The following is a 22,761-nucleotide window of genomic DNA, read 5'->3' as shown; positions in this document are numbered from 1 at the left end:
TGTCTGATTATAATTACTACACTGGAATTTATCCAGAATAGCTGTAGTCTTGTGAAACATGCCACATGATTTTATTTTATGTACTCTTTTTGATAATGCCACAAGCAGACGTGATTTTGGATTTGCATCTTATCCAGAAGACTGAACTTTCATTTTCACAGTACGCTAAGCTGGCTAACATTCTTGGTGTTTTTGGTATGTCAACGTATATAGCATAAGAGCATAAGCTGTTAAATACTGCTCAGAAGCTGAAGGTTATGTAGATATTATTCAGTCTAATGGAAAAAAAATCATTTGAAAAATTGTAGGTTACAAATCTGTTCCCTTTGTATTTCTTGGCTTTTTATAAAGAGAAAAATGGAATAGGCTTTATACTAAACAGATGCAGCTAATTTGCCTGAAGTGTTGTTTTCCGTATATTTAATAAATTATGCTGTAGGTGGGGATGTTTGAATACTTTTAAATTATTCACTACAGCATTTTAGGTCATTTAGCTTTATATCTCATTTCTAAACCCACTCTCAATCAGTTAATATTTCAATCACAAACATTCAACATGTTAAAAAAAAAGGATAATTTGGGGAGGGATGGAGCAGTAATAGAACAAAGCAGCCTGCATTCTTTTTGTTTTTGAAGAATAATTGAAGATAATTTACTGTCTCACACATGCCAGAATTGTGGATCCTGAGTTATTGTCAGCTGGTGTATCTCCAGTGATTTGACTTAATAGAGTTGAAGATCAAGCCCTCATTATCCTGGGATCATGAAAAGTGAAAGAACTTTTGAAACAGCTGAAAATAGCTGGATATATAGGCTTGACTCAGGAAAAAGTAATGCGATGGAGATGACTTTTCTGATTGAACAGATTTTTATCAAGGATAAGAGACAAAACGAACCCTTGTTACAAAAGCTGTGAGATTTCTTTTGTTCCCATTTGTTTTTGTCCATGTTTCCACATAACTTGAGATGCTAGAATGGGATGAAGGAGAGAACTATTCAGGGAACTGTGGGTCAACCTTTTATTTTGGTATCCTGCTTTTATTTCAACATTGCTTGTAAATACCAGTAAAATGAGTGCTGATATTCTAATAGCTGCAGAAAGGTAGCTGGATATTGATACTCTCTGCTTGCCAGTATTTATCTATGTTCTGCCTGTGCTGTAGCATGGCAATGAAGAGAGTATGCGCATCCCTGTGCTGAAATTGTACTTGGAAAAGGTGTTATAAAAATGGTATTGTGAGGTTCCCTGTGGACAGCTTCTCAGCAGCTTTCCTGAGGAAAAGTACTCGTTATGAGGCTAGGTATAAAGTGGTGTTCCCCAGGACTTTGCATGCATGATGAAGAGAACTTCAAATGTGTAGAAGAGCTTACCAAGACGTTCATGTTGGGATTAGCAGGGCTAAGGGGGAGCATTTGTCTGCCAGACCCAGCCTCTCAAAAGATGCGCTTTCTGGAATGCTTGAAAATGTCAGGAAGGGAAATGTTCCTCTCCCAGAAGCTGAAGTCTGTTTTGCTTGTCATCTGTGAGAAACAGTCTTGTACTGACCGTAAAAGTGTTCTGGCTGATAAATATATTACATGTCAAAAATGGAAGGTTGAGTTGAAGAAACAGTCTTAAAGGACTTTTTTTTGTTGTTGTTTTTTAATTAAAGTTGATGAGTTTGGGTGGTGTTTTTTTTGAAAATGAAGTTAAGTCACTAAACATTTGTTTTCCACTCTAAACTACTCTACTGCATAGATATCATCCCATAAAAGTCTAGGATTTCAGACCTACGCTTGATTCTCTGTTGTGAAGCAGTGAGCCTCTGATTGTGTTGCTTGTCTTGCTTCAGTGAACTGGTGTACATGTAAAATGAATAGACTGTGCACACTATCCTGATCCCCAAATCTTTGTCTGCTTTTAAAGTGGCAGAAGTTGCCTTAATATATAATTTTAACTTTCTAGTATTTCTAATCTTTCATGTGAATATGAATTATTGAACAGCTAAAACCAACATGTCATACATCTAAAGATAAGGCAGGCAAGAGAGTGGAATCCTACCTTTCTACAGCTTCATGAATCAACAGGAGGCAAAGTAGTCAGCCTATGCTTTTGTCAGTGAGGTGGGCGGATCAGACCCCAAGTACAGTTCAGAAAGAGATTGACAGAAGAAGAAATCTGTGCTGATCTTAACCATTGATATATAGTAAGTTTTGTGATAGGAAATGCACTTTTAAAAACTCTCACAGCTGAGTCTTGCAGAATAGAAATGCCATCGCAAAGTGACTAGGGAAATCTTTCTGTGTCAGAATGAGTGGAGCTGCAGACACCGAAAAGGTGATAGTGATAAAAGAGACTAGCAGGAGATAAGCATTTTTGATGGAGACATACCCTTGGGTCTTTGTTTTCCTGAGCAGTTCTGTGTTAAGTCTGTCCGTGGCCAGACAAATGTTCAGATTGGTTCAGAAATGTTCAGAACCATGAACTACATGAAACTTGCTCAAATGTACGTTTAATTCCATCCCATCAAAAGACTGATGGTGTTAGTGAATATTTGAGGAAATATCATTTTGTATGTAACAAGTGAAACTGAACATTTGAAACTTAGGTGCATGTAGAAGCTGACAAGTTTCAGTTATGTTTGGTATGTTCATTCATTAATTTCATACTTAAGTTCATAGATTTAAAACTTAACAAAATTTACTTGAATTCCAGATGATGAATCTATTTAATTTCATATACTTATGAAATAAATAAGAAATTAAAAAGTAGAAAATAAAATTTAAAAAGAAATAAAAAAATAGAAATAGAATATATTATATAGAAGTAGAAATAGAAAATAAAATAAAAAGAAATAAAAAAGAATATAAAATAAAAAAAGAAAAATAAATGTGTATTGTGGAGGCTGTCTGCATGTGTATCTGCATTTTCATTAATTATTACTTCTAGTTTCTAACACCGCCAATGAGTCTATCAGTTATGAAAGACTTGGTTGAGTGCTATAGAAGCACAGATCTCCTTTTTGGATCTCCATTGCATAGTTAGACAAGTAAATGACTGATAAGCCAATCTCATACTGTTTGTGTTTGGCTTTGAAGTTCTTTGAGGTGTGCACCATTTCCGTGTTACAAGTTTTCTGCTCAGCAAAAAGGCCTGTGTTGCTGTCCTCTGGCACAGCATGCTAACATGGTGCACATCAAAAATCACAGGTGAGTGGATAGTTTATGGAAATGTACTGATAAAGTGATCTTGTTATCTTTTTTTGCAGAATCATGTAAACCCAGCAATGGATTTTACACAGACTCCTCCAGGAATGCTAGCCCTTGACAATATGCTGTACTTCGCTAAACATCACCAGGATGCTTATATACGGGTAAGACTTCTCCTCTCCAAGATATGTGCAATTCCCTGTATATACTGATAATGTCCTGTTTATGGTTCACTTTGAAGAGGAAGGTTCACTGTTAACAACTATAGTAGGGCAAACCATGTAACACTGAAACGTGTCATGTCTGTATAAGCTGTCAAATATTATAGATATTCTCTTAGGCCTGCAAAGAGAAGAGAGATGAGCTTGTGCTTTTTTGGATGAATGATGGATGACTATGAGCTCAGAAATGATTATTTGTGCAGAATTCTCTGCTCTGTTTGAAGTCTACCAAAAATTATGAGGATTTTCTGTGGGGAGGAAGATTTGACTAGCAAATGATAACTGAGTTGACAGTGTCCTGAAAGTTAAGATGCTCCCTAAACTAAAACTATTGCTTTAGGTAAAGTAATGTTTGTAGAAAAACAGGTAAAAAAACATCACAATTCCCTTGCACAACCTGTTCCTTCCCCTGCCCAGTTCACTTCCTACATTTAGTATTTCAAGTGTAGTTAAAAAAAGTTGTATTGTTACATCCTTATGGGAAGAGGCATACAGGAGAATAATAGCTGCATCAAATAGAGCAACTTTTCCCGACCTTTAATGAAACTGAATATTTGCCATGAGCAAACTTATCTGGCACAGATGGGAGTAGAAGATAGTCTAGGAAGTCAGTCCTGAGCTGGTAGGGATGGGTTTAACTACCCCCAGAAAGTGTGTGCCCAGGGACCTGTATGAGGAAGTTTGCATATAGCAACAGTAAGCACATCAATCGTTTCTACTAAATAATGAAGAGTGAACTTATATGAAGTAAGCTATAAGAGTTATCATCTTGTTTTTGTTCAAAGTAGAATAGTGTTAAGGCTGTAATAGGTTTGTAAAGGGTGTACTGATATCCAAGAAAGGATTATCCATGGATATAATAGGAGACCACAAGTTTGTCAGTTTTGCTCTGTAAATTCATCTTGCTGCCTCAGTCTGAACATAGCAGTAACAGACTGTGGCAGTCTGCAATGTGGAATAGTTATTGAACCTGATCAACGCCTGAAATTAAGGGTTATTTCATATACTGAGCAGTGAGTGTGTTTTATGGGTAAACTATGCTGAGCTGTGGTTTTCTATAAAGGTACATGGTTACATTTTCTCATTAGAATTTGGATTTCTCATTTTAAATTTAGGTAAGATCTGGATGGTGTTTCTTCATAGGCTTCTTTTTAAAATTCTAAATTTAGAGGATACACATAGTATGGGTTGCCCATGTATCCCACATAGCACACATGCATTTTGAAGAAGTTCAAAAGAATTTAAAGAGGACAGGCACTGTTGAAAATGAGCTTTCGTTGACTTCTCTCAATTTATTTTTTATTTCTTCTTCATTTTCAAGTTGCAGGTGCTGTTTTAAAAATTGGGTCTGGTATAGCATGTAATTAGCCACTTTTTAAAAAGGACTTCAGTGCTCCTCAGCTTTGTTTCTTTAATGCAGTATTTTTGTTGCTGCATTACTGAGAATTATTGTTGTTATTTTGAGATGCTTGTCTTTATACTTATAGGATTCTTTTTACAAGAATGTCTGGGTGTGCCTTATATATTTCTCACCTCAAAAAGAGTATGTGTACACTAGAAATGCTATGCTGAGGCATGCTGAGATAAAATTGCTTGCCAGAAGTTGCTGTGGGAGCTGCTAACACACCTTGGGAATATGTTAGCCTACTTGTCTTTCCAGAGTCGAGGAAACTGCATTTTGCAATGCAGTTAATTGCTGTACCATGGGTCAATTCCTAAGCCCCAAAATGAGATAATATCTGTGTTGTGGGGTAATTAAAATTCAGATTGGAAACCAGCATTGGTTTAAAATTAACTTGGAAAATACAAAGTTTTTCCTGACAGCATGCAGTGTATTAAATGAAGATACTATCAGGAAATTGTGATGACTACACCAAGTCTATTGCCAGTGCTGTATTTTAATGGGTGGTACAAATCGCTGCAGTCTGACCTGCTGAGTTCTTACGATGCCCCAGCTGCATGGCCCTTAGAAAGGTATCTTTGAGTAATACTGAAAAAGCTGGGTAAGGAGAGGTTAGAAGAGAAGGCAGGCAGTGATCTCTTTCCTTTTTGTCTTTTTGTTATGGCTCTCATAGCTGATTCCACTTAGGAGTAATTTGCGTAATAAATGGATTAATTAGATGAGAAGGATGTTTGAAGCTGCAGTGACCTTCAGTGAAGGGGGACAGTAAGGCTTCCAAGACCAGTGCCAAGCAAAAGTACTTGAGGTGACAGCAAACGTGTTTGCAATAGGTTGAAGAACATGAGTATGAAGGCAGTGGAGCAGATGGGTAACTCTGCATCTTGAAAGCAGAAAGCATTTGAGGGTGAAAACATAGGTGTGTCACAGTGAAAATGTAAACAAGATTAAGGAAACTTTTAGTTTCAATTTTGATCCTAACAATTTCCCAACATTTCATTTATCTTATTTCTTTTGCCTATTGCACATTTACTCCTGAAACTACAGTGGTTTGGTTTTTCTTGCTGTCTTTATTCAGATAAAACAAATCATTTTTCTTTATTTATACTTTTTTTTTAATTATTTTTTTTAATCTCACTTTGTTTACTATATAAAATGATTGGTGTCTCCTAAAGAACATTTTTTTTTTGTGTGTGTGTGAAGGAGCATGTTTTCATTGTGCATGTTTGCTTTGATTGTGTAGTGTCCTTAGCTGTCATATGGATTTTTTCTGAAGTCCTATTGAATTACTCTCTTATTGAATTAGCTTTTCTTTTTCTTTCTTTCTTTCTTTCTTTCTTTCTTTCTTTCTTTCTTTCTTTCTTTCTTTCTTTCTTTCTTTCTTTCTTTTAAATTAATTGTTTGGTGCTATCAGTGACTTTAGTAAAGTGCATGCATTTTTTTCATGTTCCACTTAAGTAATCAATTGCTATTATCAGAGGCTTTGCTTTTAAAAGGTGGTGACATAAACTATATGGAATGTATTGATGGAAGTAATGTTGAGTCTCTGCAAGAAATTATAAAAGTTTCCGCAGGAAAAAATTGGCAGCTTCCCAAGCTACATAATTATAGGACAGTCAGAGTGTATAATTAAAGTTAACAGTGAAGAAAATGATGGGAATAAAGCTTTGTGACAGATAATTTTTTTTTTGTTCTTTTGGAGCAGACACATTTTCAACCCTAGTCGCAATTTTCTCCTTTCCAAAACTACTTTAGTTTCAAGTTCTACTATTTTAAAAATAAAATTATAAGTTACCATTTAAAACAGACTATTCAATGTAGACACCTTAAGATTTTTCATGCTGGTAACTTGTAGCAGTGTGCATTTGAAACTTTATTGAGTTTTTAAAAGGGTCTGAGGAAAAACCTTTCCATGGAAATCCTATCATGCTATCAGTATCTCAATTTATTGGTGCTTTGTTGTTGATTTGTTTGGGAATTCATGATACAAGACTCTGCAGATTCATTTTGTTTTCAATACAATGAGGAGTGATGAATAAATATATGAAACTGAAATATTTTGTATGCATGTGTTTGAAGGCACACACACATTCATTTGCCTGATTTTTATTTTGCTTTTTGTCTGCATGCACTTCATTATTTGCCAATATTGTTGTAAAATAATGAGATCTACTTTGTTTTGTGTAGAGGGCAAGCTGAAGGAACCAAAATGGAGCAGTTCTTTTATTTGTAATCCAGAAAAAATTGAGAGTTATCTGTTGTTGTGTATTTAAATCTGACATGTTTGTACCTGAGATGCTTCTATAGATAAAATAATTTTGCAGTTTTGATAAGCTGACTCCTACACGTGCAGTCAATATTAGTTTAGATGTTCTTCATAGCAGGCAGTAAAAACAGCACTACTTCTCCTGTTGTGAGTGGACTGCTGTTCTTCTTGTATCTTCACTAATTTAAGTGTTCTCAGGCAGAAAGAGAAGATGCCATAGGGTAAGCTGAACTTACAGGAACTATACCTTTGCTTCTAATGTGCAACTATTGAAATATTCTGTTATTTTACATTTTCCTCACAGATGTCTAAATATAGTTACAACTTTTACTTGGGAAGGAATGGAGGATTTTACTATAGGTTATTGTATTTCACAGAAAATCATCTGAATCATAGAGAAGTCATATACACCATTGCCTGTGGTGGGGTACATGAGTCTCGTTTTAATGAAGTTGCTTTTGTTGACTTACAAGTTGGTGACTTGTATACATTTTTTTTCTTCTGTGCTTATGACCAGCTATATTCTAACATGTCTCTCTTCTGTGGAGTAAGATTCCTCCTTGAGAACAATCATGCTGTGTCTCCTCTTTTTGTTCAAGCACAAAATGATAAGATCACCCGTATGGTGGACCAAGGGAAACCAGCTGATGTGATTTTTTTGGACTTCAGCAAGGCTTTTGACACGGTTTCCCATAGGATCCTACTGGACAAAATGTCCACCATACAGCTAAATAAAAACATCATACGATGGGTGAGCAATTGGCTAACGGGCAGGGCCCAAAGGGTTATGGTAAATGGGGCTGTGTCAGGCTGGCGGGCGGTCACCAGTGGGGTCCCTCAAGGCTCCATTTTAGGGCCGGTACTTTTCAATATTTTTATAAACGATCTGGATGTAGGAATAGAGGGTATTTTGAGCAAGTTTGCTGATGACACCAAACTTGGAGGAGTTGTGGACTCAAATGAGGGTGTAAAGGCCTTGCAGAGGGATCTGGATAGGTTGGAGAGCTGGGCGATCACCAACCGCATGAAGTTCAATAAGAGCAAGTGCCGGGTCCTGCACCTGGGACGGGGAAACCCTGGCTGCACGTACAGACTGGGCGATGAGACGCTGGAGAGCAGCCTAGAAGAGAGGGATCTGGGAGTCGTGATAGACAGCAAGTTGAATATGAGCCAGCAGTGTGCCCTGGCAGCCAGGAGGGCCAATCGTATCCTGGGGTGCATCAAGCACGGCATCGCTAGTAGGTCAAGGGAGGTGATTGTCCCGCTCTACTCTGCGCTGGTACGGCCTCACCTCGAGTACTGTGTGCAGTTCTGGGCACCACAGTATAAAAAGGACATGAAACTGTTGGAGAGTGTCCAGAGGAGGGCTACGAAGATGGTGAAAGGCCTGGAGGGGAAGACGTACGAGGAACGGCTGAGGTCACTGGGCCTGTTCAGCCTGGAGAAGAGGAGGCTGAGGGGGGACCTCATCACAGTCTACAACTTCCTCGCAAGGGGTTGTCAAGAGACAGGAGACCTTTTCTCCATTAACACCAGTGACAGGACCCGCGGGAACGGGGTTAAGCTGAGGCAGGGGAAATTTAGGCTGGACATCAGGAGGGGGTTCTTCACAGAGAGGGTGGTTGCACACTGGAACAGGCTCCCCAGGGAAGTGGTCACTGCACCGAGCCTGTCTGAATTTAAGAAAAGATTGGACTGTGAACTTAGGCACATGGTCTGAACTTTTGGGTAGACCTGTGCGGTGTCAAGAGTTGGACTTGATGATCCTTAAGGGTCCCTTCCAACTCAGGATATTCTATGATTCTATGATTCTATGAAAAGATTGCTGCTTCAGGCAGAAACCACAAATAAGCTTTGCAGCTCCAGGTCTGAGCACTGGCTAACTATCTGTCTGGATTCTGATCAGATGGCCATCCAAGTTTATGTCCTTTTTTTTTTTTTTTTTTTCTCCATTTATTAGATGAGTAAGCTTTTCATACATTCAGCCTTAAAAAAAAAAAAAAAAAAAAAAAAAAAAAAAAAGTGTTCCTTGGAAAGAGATTGTTTTACAATAATCTGAAATTCAAGAGAAGAGATGGTTTCTCCCTATTCCCACGGACTATATCTATTTCATGCAGATATGAAGTGGCAGTATTGTCAACAGGGTGGGAAACCAGTGTTGAAATCTATTTTGTGGAGTTGGGCTTACTGATCCTATGGTGTACTTTATAGTGGATCCATTCGTGCTGTATTTTTGTGAATGATGTGCAAGATAGTGGCATGTTTCTAAATTTTCTGTTCTTGTATTTCAGACAAGTACTAAGTTATCAAAATGCTCCAAATAAAAACAACATTAGGACTTTAAGCCAATAGTTATTTTGATTAACTGAAAATTAGAAATTGAGCTGGTTTAGGGTCACAAATAGAAAATCCCCCTTTCCTCTGCATCTGCTGAGCTGGAAAATCAGTTATTCATACAGCTGTGATGCAGTGACACTTCTTCCCCAGCAGCTACTTGAGTTGCCACTTTTGGGGAGGTTGAAGAGAGAATGTCTTTTCCTTTTAAGTCTTCAGAAGTCACATTGGAGGAGCAGGTGCTGTTTATGAGCCCCCGAGATGCAGGTGGGAAGATTGCTGGCGTTCTGCAGAGACCTTTCAGAACTTTAATGGGTTGAGTCACAGCCAGACTACATGCCATATACTTTCTAACCCATGCAGTTGTTGTATAGGAGGCTGCCTACACATCCTTCCGCCAATTCACAAAGTCTCCTCATGCCTACTCATTCTAGCCTGATCAGATATGAGTAGTCCAACATATAATTTCAGCATTTTCTGAAATAAAACTGAGCCTGATTTGTGCCATGCTATTTTTTTTCCTCCCAGAAATGATTGGAAAGGGATGTAATTTATTTCTGTTCTGCTAAAGGTAGTGAGAAAAGTGAGCTTTGTTATGCACGTCTTCTTGGTGTGTCTCATAAGACAATGCAATTTTCCACATAAGGCCAAATTGTCTATGCCTCGTGGCTCCCAGTCGCTTAATGTGTTCTTGTTTTCTCTTTTTTCTGTCATACCTGGGGAGAAAAGAAGAGTAGCTATGGAGTCTCACAGGTTTTTCTCATTTCCTCTTTCATAGAGCTTTTGTGATGCTACACTAGCTGCCGGTCTCATTGAAGTGAGACAAAGGTTGAAGCTTTTCTAATATATCCATACCACAAGAACATTAGAGCACTAATAGGGCCCTTCTTACGTTGTGAGAGAAAAGAAAATTCAAAAACTTGTTACATTATGCAGGTACTGTAAGTTCTTGCTCTCTTCCTCTGCAGTAGGTGAGCAAGGAGAGGACTGAGGGAAAATATTGCCCTCTCACATTTGCTTGGGGCAGGGAGGGAGGAGGAATCTTAGAATCATTAGGGCTGGAAGAGACCTCCAAGATCATCTGGTCCAAACATCATGCTATTACTAATATCACCCACTAAACTGTGTCCCTAAGCAGTTTCAAGCCCCAGCTGGGGCCTGTGAGAAGTGAAGAGCAGATCCTGGTGCAGCTTCTGATGATGACGTGGCAGCTGGGCCTTCTCAGTTTTCTTGGGCCTTGCCACCAAGATTTACAGTAATCTGTTTTTTTTTTTGTTTTGTTTTGTTTTTGCATGGAGTGGCAAAGGGAGAAAGAAGCTGTATAATATATGAAGACAAGTTGCAGTGTACATAGTTTTTGATAGACAGTAAAGACACTATGATTGTGCTTTATGTTAAGGTGATTATGTGAGAAGCAAAATTCATCCCTAGGTGCAGCTGCTCATGTGGAGCAGAACCATCCAAATTTCACTTGTGATAGTTTGACACTAACTTTTGGGTTGTTTTAAAAGAAGGGGGTGTGGGAGGGGATCACCATGATATTCTAAAAAGAAAACCAACTATTGGAATTAGCCATCCGAGTTAAAGTGCTTTATGGCTGCAGAGTCAAACACCGGCTGTAATGTTACCAGGCCAGTTTGAATCCATCCTGTAACCTGTATGTTGTTATACAAGGACATAATTGGATACCCACCCACACCCCACCCCATCCCATGTAGGTCTCAGCTTGTTTTCCAAATTTTGATTTAACAAATGGCAATTCTAGTGCCTACCTGAGCAAGACAGACAAAATTGTTGTTTTGTTTTAGTTTTGCCACAAGGAATTTCTGATCTGCCCCAGGAATGTGAAGGAAGGCTGAGATAAGGGGGAGAGGAAACATGGCAAATTGAAAATAAAAACAACAGAGATAAAGAGGGGTTAGAGGGGACAGTGCTGAGCAAAGGATCTTAAGAGAATGCTCGTGCTGAAGCTGAGGAAAATGGCAAGTTGCCTTAGGAGGAAAATGGAGATGAGGATAAATGGGAACTGAATCTGCCTGCAGCAGAGTCCCTTATCCTCCTCAAGAAGTATATCCTTAGGATTTGCTTCCTAGAATTACTTAAGGCATCTACGTGAAATGGGAATGGTGAAGCGTGCCATATGTGATAAGAAAGCTTAAGAGCAGGAAAAGCAGTGACAAAAAAAATAAAAATTAAAATTAAAAAAATGAAGAGCATCTCTGTAATTTTTGGTTATTAAAATGCTGCCAGATTTTCATGTTGGGTCTAGGTAGATTTTTACCATATTTACTAAGCAGCTGCTCTCTGAACCTCGTGATACTAACCTACTGCTAGAAAACTTGGTCTCTGTTAACGCAGAATGATTTTAGACAGTACAATGAAATATGTCCGGGGAAATTCCCCTTCCTAACAGTGCAGCAATGCCTGTTGAACTCTCAGCTGTGGGATTTATTACAAGTATTGCTGAAGCTATAGTGGGTCTTGTTGTCTTTCACTCTCTGTATTTACTTCCCAGTCATAATGAATCTCTATTCTATTGCCAAGCTCTGAGATTGGTTCAGGTATTACTTCTGCAATTGCTGTGGGCAGTATATTTTGAGCCAATTTAATTTTTAATGTGAGGGATTAAGGGATTGGCTAAGTTGATATTCCTGGTGAAGGAGCAATACTTCTTCCAGGTAGTTTCATCCTTATGAATTTTGATAAGGAAGCTTTTGAATATGATACCTGTCTTTACAACTTTAGGTTTTTGTCAATCATTAACTCTTAGTTGCAGGCATAAGCTTCATTATCGAGGCTGATGGCAGACTTTTAAGACCATGGTAGTCAAGTATGGAAAAATTTTCATTTAGTCCATAGCCTCCCCAAGGAGTCTGTTCCCGAGGAAGGCATGGACTCAATGAATAATTCAATGGAAGATCATAAAGCAACAATGTGAAGTTTCCTGCTGTAAAGTTAGAAAATCTTTCGATTTTGTTTCTTTCTGCTGCTGGAGGTTTTACACTATTCCTCTGTGATGTTGGCATAACATTTGAATTTATATTATAAAATATCCATGCCATTATATTATATATTTATATTTATTATTATATTTATATTATAAATATATATCCATGCTATTAGTACATATCTCGTAAAGGTAGGTTAGCCTTCTCTGGGTGATGCTGAGTAACATTAACTACAATACAAAGAGGAACTAAAAAAAAAAAAAAAGTATTTCAAAAACAAGAACTAAATATATTCTGTAAGGAGGCTTATTCCTTCCTCTTACTTTCTAAATGTTTTGTTGGACAATAGGACACTTGAAGGCTGCCTTCCTCTTCTTTAAAACGCTTTTGGCTTCAGAGAAAACTGTGTACTTCAGGCAATTCATATGGCTAAATCCCAGAAGAAATTCAGCTGTCAGCAGCTGCTAAACAACACTGCCTGAAATGCATTACCCTAAGCCATCATTTCTCTTTCTGATCACTTCAGTTGTTTTATTTGTGTGTTTTGTTGTTGTTGTTTGTTTGTTTTCTGTTTTTGTTTGTTTGCTTTGTTATTACTTATTTTTGTATTTGGGAAATGTTCCTGTTCTATTTACAACAGGAATTTGTAAATGAGAGAAGTACATACATGAGGTAACCTAAAAATAGTAAAAACTGTACAGATCTGTATTCTATTACAGAGATTGTCAAATTCCTGTGCTTTAACAGGCTACAAAGTTTCAACTGTAGAAAAACCAAGAAAATGGGTAATGCTGGCTTTCCTAAAAATTTCAGCTCCTTTGATTAAAAAAAAAAATATATATATATATATTTTATTTATTTATTTATTTATTTTTTAAATTCTTCCTTTCTCCCCTTCTGCTAGTCAATTAATCTCATTCTTCTGATTTAATTTTATTCTCTGTTCTCATTCTATGGATCTTGTTCTTGCAGCTCAGAGACATGGAGGAAGAATGTTTGTGTTCTTTTTTGTTTGTTTGTTTTTTAAATTACTTCACTTTCCTTTTACCAACTTTTTATCTTGTCTTTTTCTTTAGTATCTTATCCTCACTCAAACTTTGCCTGTCTGCCCTCTCCGGGTAACTTTTTCCCTTTTGTTTTCATTTTCTTGAGATCCATGTCTGTATTTTTTGTTGATTTTTAAGAAAATTGTTCTGTATTTACTGTGTGTTACACATGATGCTTGTTTTTTGCCTTGCCTCATAGTAATGGGCTGTAGAGTTTAAAGGAACGGAGAAAGAAAAAATGATGTGCAGCATTTCGTATCTCTGTATTGCAAGGTAGTTTTGGATTTTGTCTGTATAATATCTAGCGTATTAAAAGCCATTTTTCCATCTTCCCAATTCCATAGCTCTGCAAACAGAGGATAAGCTGGCAGAAGTAGATGCCTAATATCAAAATAAAGGGCTACCAAGCAGACAAGGGCCGAGATAGGATTGAGGGAAGATGGTCAAGGTGCTGAGAGCTCTCCTGCAACGTCCATGGTTTCTGCCTTTAAGTATTTTTCTCCCCAGAGTAAAATTTAGCAATCATACCTGTTGATAGTTAAACATTTGGTAGATCTGCAGCTTGCTGTGGTGGATTTGTGAGGGGGGGGGGGGGGGGGCACTGATAATAGACCGCCATTTGAATGAACGTTATTTGGTCTTGGTGACTTCCTCACTGCTTTACTTTCCTTGCTAAAATAACTGCTGTGACAGAAATGTGTATGTCTACAGAGTGTACTGATGGCTTGATTCACAAGTATTTTCTGTTTAGAGCTGTGTTATGTTTTCCCCTGCTACAGTTTTCACCAGTTTATGGAGCAAACATGTCTATTCTCTGCTTATTTCTCCTCCATAACCAGATTGATAAAGGAAGTAAGATTAAAATTATGCCATTATCAGCTGTATTTATAATGTTTGGAACAAAAACAAGCTGTATTTATAATGTTTGGAACAGGATTTTTATATTTATAATGTTCATAATATTCATGTTTTTATATTTATAATGTTCATATTTATAATGTTAATGGAACAGGATATGAGTCGTGAAGTCATGAAAAGAATATTACAAATATCCTAAAGAATGTTGTAAATCTCTTGCCAAGATTAAGAATAATTTTCCTTTGGGTTTTTATAAGGACACCCCTCCACACACCTTTTTACCATTGCTGTTTCTTATGGAAGATCCATATTAGTCAAATTTGCCTACAAATTTGCCTTAGATGTAGTAAAGAGTCTTCCATCTTCCTTTCCTGCAGCAATGTAACATGTCAGCTCTGCCTTATTTTGCACAGCAAACTCTGAAAGATGATGCTTGCAGAGAGAGTGTGAGTGAGGATTGTTTCAAAGCTGCTTTACATATTGATTACTGAAATTGCCATTTAATTTGCTGTATAGCAATACACAGTTCCTTAACTATTTCTCTGGCATTATTACAGATTGCTGTAATTCTGCCTTACATTATATGCATATATGGTGTCACCATTAAATATCTATGTGCTCATGAAGTGTTAATATGTCAGGTTAATGTGAAACTCAACAAAATGCATTTGCCAGAAGCCAGTAGAAATGCTGATTTGAGAGCTTCTCATCCCCTCCCCCTTACCCTTTCATTTTGCCTTTTCATTGATTTTATTACCAGTGTTTCTCTGCTGTTTCTAAATCTGTGTCAAAGCAGCCCCCTGCTCCAGTATGCAGATTTTACGTTTTATTATGTGAGAGATAAAACACATAATAATAAAACAAGAGAAGTGATCCCAGGGAGGTGTTGAAGACACAGCCTTATATTGCATGTGTGCCAATCTGTCATAGCTCCTGCGTTTGGATGTGGAAATGTAGCACTATCCTCCATGAAAGAGACTGGAGCAAGATGACTCATCCAGAAGGCAAAATCATATTCTCATGTTCCTTGAACGGTGGCTGCAGCAACGTAAAACAAAAATTGCAGGGGTGTTTCTTTGATTTGATACAGCTGTTACCCAGATGTGACACAGAACAATTAGGTGTAATTTAAACCAAAACTTTTACAAGGAAAAGTAAGTCCTCTTGGCAGAGCGGTGACCGTGATTCTAACATACCCTGTTGGAAAGGCCCAGTGAAAAGCAGTAAGAGTCAGGTATTTATCACATCCTGAATTAGTTTCTAAGCATCTGCGGGAATCGAGGCAAGTATGTTATATCTAGGTGATAAAAAGACAACAACGAAAAACAAAACAAAGCGATCTTCCATTTTCACAATGCAGAAAGCAACCATCCTTTTACATCCCCGGGGGATGGCTTTGGAGCTGCCCTTTGTAGAGCAGGACTGGAGTAGATACTTCTTGGTGAGGAGGTTTCAGCATGCTATGTGAAGCAGATAACTTTCACTCTTGCTTTTGGGTTTTCATTTCATTTTCCCACTTTTACCATAACTGCCTGACAGCGAAGACTTCTGCACATGATAGAGCATGGATAACGAACAATCACAGCTAAGATCTGGGGAGAGAGGGAAGGTTTTGCTGGCATCCAGTGATGGTTCCAGTCCTCCTCTCTGCCACCACCACCTTGTTTCGGGCGAAGTTCCAGCCTTGGAGCCTTTTATAAATGAAGATTTAGTGGGAACTCTAGGATTTTAGAAAGGAGCACAACGTTTTCTGTCGTGATGGAAAGCAATGTTGTTTTACTGTTTTGGAAGCTTTCCTTGCTGACAAAGTTGAAAGATTAAAAAAGCAAACAAAAAAACATAGTGAAGATAGGAGCTAAGGAGACAGGAGGAATGCAAATCACAGAGCAGTGTCTAAACGCTTGTTTGTGAAGAAAATTTAGAGAGCTGCTGAGGTTCTTTGGAGCTTGGCAAAATCTCTTACCTTTGAAATTCATTTTCTTTCTCTCTCCCTCACCCCCAAGCTGTGCAGCAGATGTTTAGGTTGTATTTTTTTTTTCCAATTTTTTTAAAGCTGGTGGCAAAGTTTGTTACTGCTGAGACAAATCTTACTGCAAATCTGTTTTGACTGTTTTTTCCTTTTCTCCAGCCCCAGTTTATCTGCCTTTTCAGGCACACACCTTCAATGAAATCTACAGTATTTTCATAACTCATCTTTCATATACAGTGAAATCTCTTGTTTAGTTGTAGTGCTGGGGAAAATATTATTTCAGGTGCAAAATGGTGCAAAAATGTTCAAGAAGTTCTTTTCTCATGTTTTTGCACCGTAATTCAACTGATAACATGAAGACTTTCCTTGAGCTGTTTTTGCGGCATTCATGGGCTTGATGCAAGAGTGAAAACACTGGAATGATTTGCATTCAAATGTCTTCTGTAATGGAGAAACTGAGCACATTTTCTTACTCTGTGGACTGGAGTTTGATTATTGTCACTTGGATCTTTTTTGGAGCCTGAATCCAGCTATGCAATTTTTGTCATATATTTTTTATGATTCCTCCTAGGTGTGCTTATGTCTATGAGTCATCATATTTAATTTCCTTTAACCTGCAATTTGAAATGTTTCTTGAATATTTTAAATATTTCATTCTCTTCGGCTTCTGATGCAATTTCTTCAAGCCAGGACTGGTGCAGGACAGCAACACTGTATAGGAATGGGAAACCGTCTGGGTTGGTCCTGGAATTGCACTGCTTCTGTGTCACTGCTTCATGGATAGGGAGGCAACATTTCTCTTTTTGTGTGTGTTTCTTTTTGTTTATTTGTTTTGCTTTCCTGTCAGCTCATTTCTCCTCTCATTTAGCTGGGGGAAAGGCTAAAGTTTATGAAAACTTTCCTGAATTCAGCCTGGTGTGTACTGTAAATGTTGGATGTGGCGTATAATACTTCAGCTCATGGATTCTTCAAACTGATTATTTTCCATTTTAATTCCTACTTTAGATTGTCCTGGAGAACAGTAGTCGAGAAGACAAGCATGAGTGCCCATTTGGACGAAGTAGCATTGAGCTGACAAAGATGCTGTGCGAAATACTGAAAGTAGGAGAGCTGCGTAAGTTGGCCTGTTTGTTTGACATCTAAGAAACATTGAGTGAGCTCAGTGATACCTGAAGTTTATTTCAGTGCAAGCATTTCATTCTGTGAATCATTTCTCGTTATGGTTACGAGAAATACCAGCACTTCGAATGACTCTGCCTTTTCTGTCTCTCATACTAATTTGCTGGCACTCCATGAATGAGAGTGGACTAGAGGAAATGGGCAGCTGATTTTTGAATTTCTTCTGCGTGAAGCAGGTCTGTTGCATCATTTCCAGAGGGGTATGCTCATGTCCCACCGGGTGACTTAGTTATCCTCTGTGCAGACTTCTTTCTCTTACTGTTCCATGGGCTTGTCTTTAGGTTATTTTTTTTGAGTAGTACAATCATTTGTCGTGGGATTGCTCATCGAAATGGACACATCCTGTTTCCTCTTATATATCACAGAATCACAGAATTTCTAGGTTGGAAGAGACCTCAAGATCATCAAGTCCAACCTCTGACCTAACGCTAACAGTCCCCACTAAACCATATCCCTAAGCTCTACATCTAAACGTCTTTTAAAGACTTCCAGGGATGGTGACTCCACCACTTCCCTGGGCAGACTGTTCCAGTGTCTAACAACCCTTTCGGTAAAGAAGTTCTTCCTAACATCCAACCTAAAACTCCCTGGCGCAACTTAAGCCCATTCCCCCTCGTCCTGTCACCAGGCACGTGGGAAAATAGACCAACCCCCACCTCGCTACAGCCTCCTTTTAGGTATCTGTAAAGAGCGATAAGGTCGCCCCTGAGCCTCCTTTTCTCCAGGCTGAACAAGCCCAGCTCCCTCAGCCGCTCCTTGTAGGACTTGTTCTCCAGGCCCCTCACCAGCTTCGTCGCCCTTCTCTGGACCCGCTCAAGCACCTCGATGTCCTTCTTGTAGAGAGGGGCCCAAAACTGAACACAGTACTCGAGGTGCGGCCTCACCAGAGCCGAGTACAGGGGGACGATCACCTCCCTAGCCCTGCTGGTCACACTGTTTCTTATGCAAGCCAGGATGCCGTTGGCCTTCTTGGCCACCTGAGCACACTGCTGGCTCATATTCAGCTGACTATCAACCAGGTCCTTCTCTGCCTGGCAGCTCTCCAACCACTTATCTCCCAGCCTGTAGCTCTGCTTGGGGTTATTGCATCCCAGGTGGAGGACCTGGCACTTGGCCTTGTTGAACTTCATGCAGTTGACCTCAGCCCATCGGTGCAGCCTATCCAGATCCTCCTGCAGAGTCTTCCTACCCTCAAGCAGATCGACACACGCACATGGCTTGGTGTCATCTGCAAACTTACTGAGGGTGCACTCGATGCCCTCATCCAGATCATCGATGAAGATATTAAAGAGGACCGGCCCCAGCACCGAGCCCTGGGGAACGCCACTAGTGACTGGCCTCCAACTGGACTTGACTCCATTTACCATGACTCTTTGGGCCCGGCTGTCCAGCCAGTTTCTAACCCAACGAAGTGTGCACCAGTCCAAGTCAAGAGCAGCCAGTTTCTTGAAGAGAATGCTGTGGGAGACGGTGTCAAAAGCCTTGCTGAAGTCAAGGTAGACCACATCCATAGCCTTTCCCTCATCCAACCACTGTGTCACTTTGTCATAGAAGGAGATCAGGTTCGTCAAGCAGGATCTGCCTTTCATAAACCCATGCTGACTGGGCCTGATCACCTGCTTGCCCTGCAAGTGCTGCGTGATGACTCTCAGGAGGATCTACTCCATGAGCTTCCCTGGTACTGAGGTCAAACTGACAGGCCTGTAGTTTCCCGGGTCTGCCCTCCGGCCCTTCTTGTAGATGGGCGTCACGTTTGCTAGCCACTAGTCAACTGGGACCTCCCCCGATAGCCAGGACTGCTGATAAATGATGGACAGTGGCTTGGCCAGCTCCTCTGCCAGTTCTCTCAGTACCCTTGGGTGGATCCCATCTGGCCCCATTGACTTGTGCACATCCAAGTGCCGTACCAGGTCACCAAACAGTTCTTCGTGGATAGTGAGGGCTATGTAAATATGGATATGTAAAGCTCTACATAAACACCAGATATTATATGTATCATTTACTCTGACACTGTGATACAAAATACTGTATTTTAATACAGAGTAAACGAGCATTCTGTAAAGCTGTCTTTGGCTTCGATTGCAGCCCCCTGCCAAATTGTTAGATACTATCAAACAGAAGAGCGTTTCTGTATCTTCATTAGTGTAGAGAGATGGTGTTTATCTATATATGTAAACTTAAGTTATCCATCAATAATGTTTTGGGTCCTGCTGCAGTCTGTTTGGCAAACACTACCACAAGTTTCATTTTCACACTGCATGAGCAGGGGGCACAACAGAGATGCTTGTTTTCCTTCAAGATTTTTTTCCCCCTAATAAATGCTTTTCTTTTACCTTTACGCTGAAGTCCACAAAATATAATGAGAAGAGCAACTCAGGAAGCAGCAAACAAGCATATAGGTATCATTGGTTCTTGTTTCTAACAGCTCTTCAATAGACGTCAAAAGCACTGTTTTAAGTGTATGATTTGACTGTTAATACATCCAGGATTTTTAAATGTGGTGTCTTGCGAGAATTTATTGACCGAGGGGAAAAAACTCTTTGTGCTATAGGACGGGCTAAAACCCATGCATTGCTTACAGCTTCCAAATTGATACTCAGTATTTGACAGACCCAGACAAATGATATGATGCTTACTTTTGAGTACCATACCAAGTATACCAGTTATTAAGGATTGCACTCACTATGTCTATAAATGAACAGCTTAGCAACTATTCTAGATGTCTTCAAAAGCAAAAATATGTTGTGTAAGGTGCAGACTGCAGCAGATACATCTCCCTCAAAATTACTTTATTGCTGCAGTTGAGGTGTCTAAAGCCAAATTATCCATGATAGGTCTGTCTGATTTTTATTTTTTTTTTTTGTCCTAGTAAATGTAGGAGGGACATACCTTGCCAAAGCTGTGAGGCTATTTGGATTAAGTGCTAAAGATTAATTTTGTTTTACTTCTGTAAATACACAGAAAAATACCTGAAATACTGCTTCGTGTGTGATGTCTTTTGTAGATGTCCCATCCCTCCATGGGATTTGCAGTGCATTTTGCTACTAAGAAAGATGATTGATCTAGGAGTGAGCCAGGTGTCTCAGACTTCTTCCTTGCCTGTGTCATGAGAAGTCATTCAGTAAATAAATCTTTTTGCCACAGACACATTTGTCCACATGCGGGGGCTATTAGATTGTTTGCCATGTTTGGTACTGTTTGTTCTGATTGCTTCTAACTTCTGGAGATAAAAGCTTTCATGTTTTAAATTTTTCATTTTTCTGGCCTTTTCAAATAGGGAATGTGAATTAAAAAAAAGAGGACTTGGTATGGCAGCTTTGTTATCATATAAAAAAAATATGAAAGGAAAGTTATTTTTGCTATCTTATTCATTTTAGAAAGAAAAGTTTGTCATCACTCATTTAGAGTATCATTCACTTGTAAATAAATACTGTATTGCTGAATAGGATTGGACATATTAAAAATCAGTAGCTACAGTCTAGGGCAAAGGTGTCCCTGGTAGTTTGTATATGTTATGTTTCAAAATATGCATTTAGGCTGCTAGTGTTTCTATAGAAATTCATAACTAGTCATTATTGCACAGGAACACAGAACTTTTTTTCTAATAGTTTCTGAAGTGTATAATTTAAAAGCCACAATAAATTACCTTTTATTCATGAAATATTCAGCAGTAGAAAATTTCCTGAAGTGCAGAGTAGATAAATGCTACTAGACTGTCCATTATTTATGAAGAGTATTTTAATGGTGATTATACCGCCCTTGTTCCATTGTATTGAATACCTTCAGGCAAGAGGAAGGCATTTTACCATTTCTTTTTGGTCCTTTCAAGCACTGCATTCATTCCAGAAAAGGACTCAGAAGAAAATGTGAAAGGTTTGCCACTCCTCCAGATTTTGCATTTCTCCAAATCCAAGCACCAGACTTCTTCACTCTTTGACTTTGGTTCCCAAATGTTCATAACTCAGAAATTCATTTCTTCTTCAGCAATGCACTTAAGCACACGTTTAATCTTGTGCAAGAAAAGAAAGCTCAAGTATAAGCTGTGAGCTGAAAATATGTTAACTGCTTTACAGAGGTGGACCTGTGAAGCAGAAGAACCAAAAACTTGGGAGGAGTGTTGGTGTAGTGTTTAGGTAACATGGAAGTTATTGAAACATATGTAAGTCAGTGAAATCTCTGAATCTGGGAAGAGTGGAATACTTGGCTTAAATCTTTTAATCTTACTTAACTGTTGCTGTTAGAAAGGCATTGAAGAGAATGGCTTTAAGGACTACTTGCCAAGACACTCACCTTGGCAAATGCTTTGATAATTCTCCTTTCTCCACTAATAATTTCCTTTGTACATCTTGGATAGCAAGCTGATTTGCGTCTTGTCCTCTGTGTCTTAGAGCTGACATCAGCCAGTAACATTCTCACCCCAGCGTTCGCACTCTTTCCCCTCCTACAGCGCCTTGATGCTAGGCAATACTGGTACATGGGCAAATTCACAAAGAGCAGATAAAATAAGGCCTTCCATATTTCGTTCTTAGTAGCTATGAAAATTAAGGTAACCTCCACCTTCCCTCTTCTTTCTGCAGGTTTTGGTATGTGACATAAGTGCTTAGAGGAATGCCTCCTAAACAGTCTGCTGGCGTTGCAGGGAGACAGTAACACTGCAGATAAATACAAATAATAATAATAAAAAAAGAAATACCAGCTTGTAGCCAATAGATGAAGAGTAGATTAGTGATGTGTGCAGACGGACAGCTTTCCTCAGTGCTGCCACTGTTACAGTCTGAATATGTTTATATGCCAATATCATTGCATGCCTGGAGCTATTCTATATATAAGGCATGTCAGACCTTGAGTATTTTTAGTGTATTTTTGAGCAGGACACAGATGTTGAACTGAAAATGTTCCCATGTGATTTTTTTGATGGGTGGTGTTTAGGGGCTTTAGCAAAAATCAGCACTCAAGCTTTGTGACAGACCGCAGGGATATATGCCACATGTCAGAGAATATTTGTCCTAAAGCTTTTATCAGATGACTTCTTCGCTGGGTTTTCTTGCTTTCTTATTGTGGAGAATTTAATTGTCATGGGCTTCTGTTAGACTTGATCCATTTATAGTTTTTTTTTTCCTCAAAGGAGAAGATGTAAATGTCAACACGTTATAATGCCCTTGATGCTGTTCATACATGTTCTTGGTATGGATTACTCATAGCAATTATTGCCCAGGTTGCAGAATTGAATTGGTTCAGAAATTCTTACGTTATTGTCCCTTTATCAAATAGATCATGCTGAGTACTTAATAGGTATATAGTGCTGTGCCTGCCGAGATGAAGGTAATCAAATCTCATGCTTCAAGGAGTAAG

At 38.9% G+C, this 22,761-nt stretch overlaps 1 protein-coding gene across 9 annotated transcripts in view; it reads left to right on the top strand.

The window, feature by feature from the left end:
• Positions 1-22,761, top strand: part of ELMO1 (engulfment and cell motility 1) — a 322,098-nt gene that overhangs the window by 140,737 nt on the left and 158,600 nt on the right. For 8 of the 9 annotated variants that reach the window (XM_082753916.1, XM_082753922.1, XM_082753917.1 and 5 more), the window contains 2 exons: positions 3,249-3,353; positions 17,236-17,344. In XM_082753916.1, the coding sequence (XP_082610042.1) occupies positions 3,249-3,353; positions 17,236-17,344 (214 nt within the window). Of the gene's footprint in view, positions 1-3,248; positions 3,354-17,235; positions 17,345-22,761 lie in introns of those variants that run through there. The other variant, XM_082753924.1, reaches the window with a different exon arrangement.

This window comes from Aythya marila, assembly GCF_965140915.1.
Source record: "Aythya marila genome assembly, chromosome: 2".
Lineage (NCBI taxonomy): Eukaryota > Metazoa > Chordata > Aves > Anseriformes > Anatidae > Aythya > Aythya marila.
The sequence above is the reverse complement of the archived record's forward strand: the minus strand, read 5'-3'. Positions and strand labels throughout refer to the sequence as shown.